Source organism: Parus major, chromosome 19 (genome assembly GCF_001522545.3).
Source record: "Parus major isolate Abel chromosome 19, Parus_major1.1, whole genome shotgun sequence".
Taxonomy (NCBI): Eukaryota; Metazoa; Chordata; class Aves; order Passeriformes; family Paridae; genus Parus; species Parus major.
The window spans coordinates 3965270-3967435 of record NC_031787.1 but is presented as its reverse complement, the minus strand read 5'-3'; the positions used below and the strand labels follow the sequence as shown (position 1 = coordinate 3967435).

The window sequence follows — 2166 nt, the reverse complement described above, 5'->3', positions numbered from 1 at the left end:
TGTCCTTGTGAGCCTGCATGCACAGACATGTCCTTCTGTCCTACTCACCCTCTCCTCTTCCCCTCCTCCCCTGTTATTTGTCACCCCTGTTCGTCCAGGTGGGGCTCAGGGACTCAGGAATTCGCTGATCCCGTCCCTTGCAGAGCCAGCAGAGCACAGGCACTTTCTCTGCACACAGTGAGGGCTGCCAGGTGAGCACCACCCTTGTTGGACCCTGCAGAACCCACCCAGGTACCCCAAACCCATCCAAAAGCCAATGCTCCTGCTCCTGAGCTGCACAGTGACAGCCTCCCCTTTCTCTCCACCCCAAAGATGATCCTACACCAAACCCCTCTGCTTTCAGCCCCCAAATCCCACTGTGGTGGTGTCTCAGCAGAGCAGCAGGACATGAGCACAGCCCAGCAAAGCATCCCCAACCCCGGGGTCTGAACAAACTGCAGGGGCAAAGCTCCACATGGACCCAAATTTTTGTTCAAATGTCTCTTTTTGTTTTAAGCAGGAGACGTTCTCAGTCTGCCATTTAAAACCATCCAAACCCCAAAGCAAGCAGCAGCGAGACACTTCTCTGCCATAGGAAAATATCAAAAAGTATCAACAAAGATATCAAAAAGTATCACCAAACCCCACTCTTGGTCTAAAAAAGTGTAACAATATCCTGAAAGTTAACAGGAACGGGTGTGTTTGCAGTCTCCATGGCTGATACTTCTTTTTTGGGGTTTTTTTGGTGGATTTTTTTTTTCCCAAAAAAATCCCGTGTCCCAAAGCCTCCAGGCCACCTGGCTGTGGCACATCTGTCCCAGCTGCATCCTGGCTCTGCTGGGTCACGGCTCCATCCATCCACGGGCAGCCAGTCCCTGCCCAACCACGCTCAGACAGGACCCAGAGCAGCACAAAGGGGGATCCGGGCAGCAGGGAGCGAGGTGAGGTCCGGACCCCCCGTTCCATCCCCTGCTCAGAACAGGACCTGCTCACTGTTGGCATCCCAGCAGCCCATCCAGGCCAGCTGCGCTGCCCATTTGCCGCTGGCCACCACTCGCAGCTTGGTCTGGTCGAATTTCCAGTACTGCTCATCCCGAAAGAAGTAAAGGGAGCCGTCTCTGTGTGTGAGAGCCCCGGCCGTGGCCGGGGGGAGCCCTGCCCAGTCCCGCAGGCTGCGGGGGTAGTAGGGCTCCACGGCCAGCGGCTCCTCGCCCAGCACAAAGTACTTGGGGCCTTTGAAGAGGACGAGCCGGCGGAGCTGCTGGAAGTAGAGAGCGGTGTCCGGGTGCCGAGGGAGCCCCAGGGCGCTGCATTTTCGGGGAAATCCTTCCTCCAGCTTGGAGCCGGCGTAGCGCCAGCATCGGCCGCCTGCGGGGAATGGGGAGGGGTCAGAGCACATCCTGGTAGGGTCTGTGGCAGGAGGAGATCCAGATGTGGACAGACTCTGCCACAGGACCAGCCTTGTGAAGTGTCAGTGACATCCATCCCACTGGTGACCCAACAGGAACCACTGCGGGGCTGCCCCGAGGACCAGGCTGGGGGGAAACTGAGGCACGGCAGCTCAGGGGCTTGAAGGAATGGAAAAGGACCACCAGGGACAGAGCAAGGCCACCACCATGCTGGGAAACCTCCCCCTGATCCTGCACAGCGAATGGGACAGTCACAAAGAGATCCAGCTGAGGTTGGGACATCCCAGACCAGCACAGAACTGCGATGGGGAGCAGTGGCTTGGCTGTCCCCACAGCACCCTGTCCCCACAACAGGGCAGACAAAAGCCCCTTTCTGCTCACAAGGCACAGCCTGACGCAGCCCTGGGGAGGATGGAGGGAGTGGTGAGGGCTGGGGGGGCAGAGGGGCTTTGGCTCTGCCCCAGCTGCAGCACAAAGCCCCTTTTCTGAACAGCCAGTGACAGCTTTCCCCGAAAAGCTGGGGCTGACCCTGGCAGCCAGGCTGCCTGGTTTGACCTTCCTTTCCCCAGCTGGCTGCCAGGCAGCTCAGGGATGGTATTCCAGACATTGGGTCAGTTTATGGATGATATCCCAGCTCCTGGGGCAGTTTATGGACGGTATTCCAGACATTGGGGCAGTTTATGGACGGTATCCCAGCTCTTGGGGCAGTTTATGGATGGTATTCCAGACATTGGGGCAGTTTATGGATGGTATCCCAGCTCCTGGGGCAGTTTAGGGA

At 57.8% G+C, this 2166-nt stretch overlaps 1 protein-coding gene across 1 annotated transcript in view; it reads right to left on the bottom strand.

The window, feature by feature from the left end:
* Positions 1-449: 449 nt before the first annotated feature.
* Positions 450-2166, bottom strand: part of MMP28 (matrix metallopeptidase 28) — a 15608-nt gene continuing 13891 nt past the window's right edge. The window contains exon 8 of the mRNA XM_015646163.3: positions 450-1347. Within this exon, the coding sequence (XP_015501649.1) occupies positions 953-1347 (395 nt within the window). The 3' untranslated portion in view covers positions 450-952. The remainder of the gene's footprint in view (positions 1348-2166) is intronic.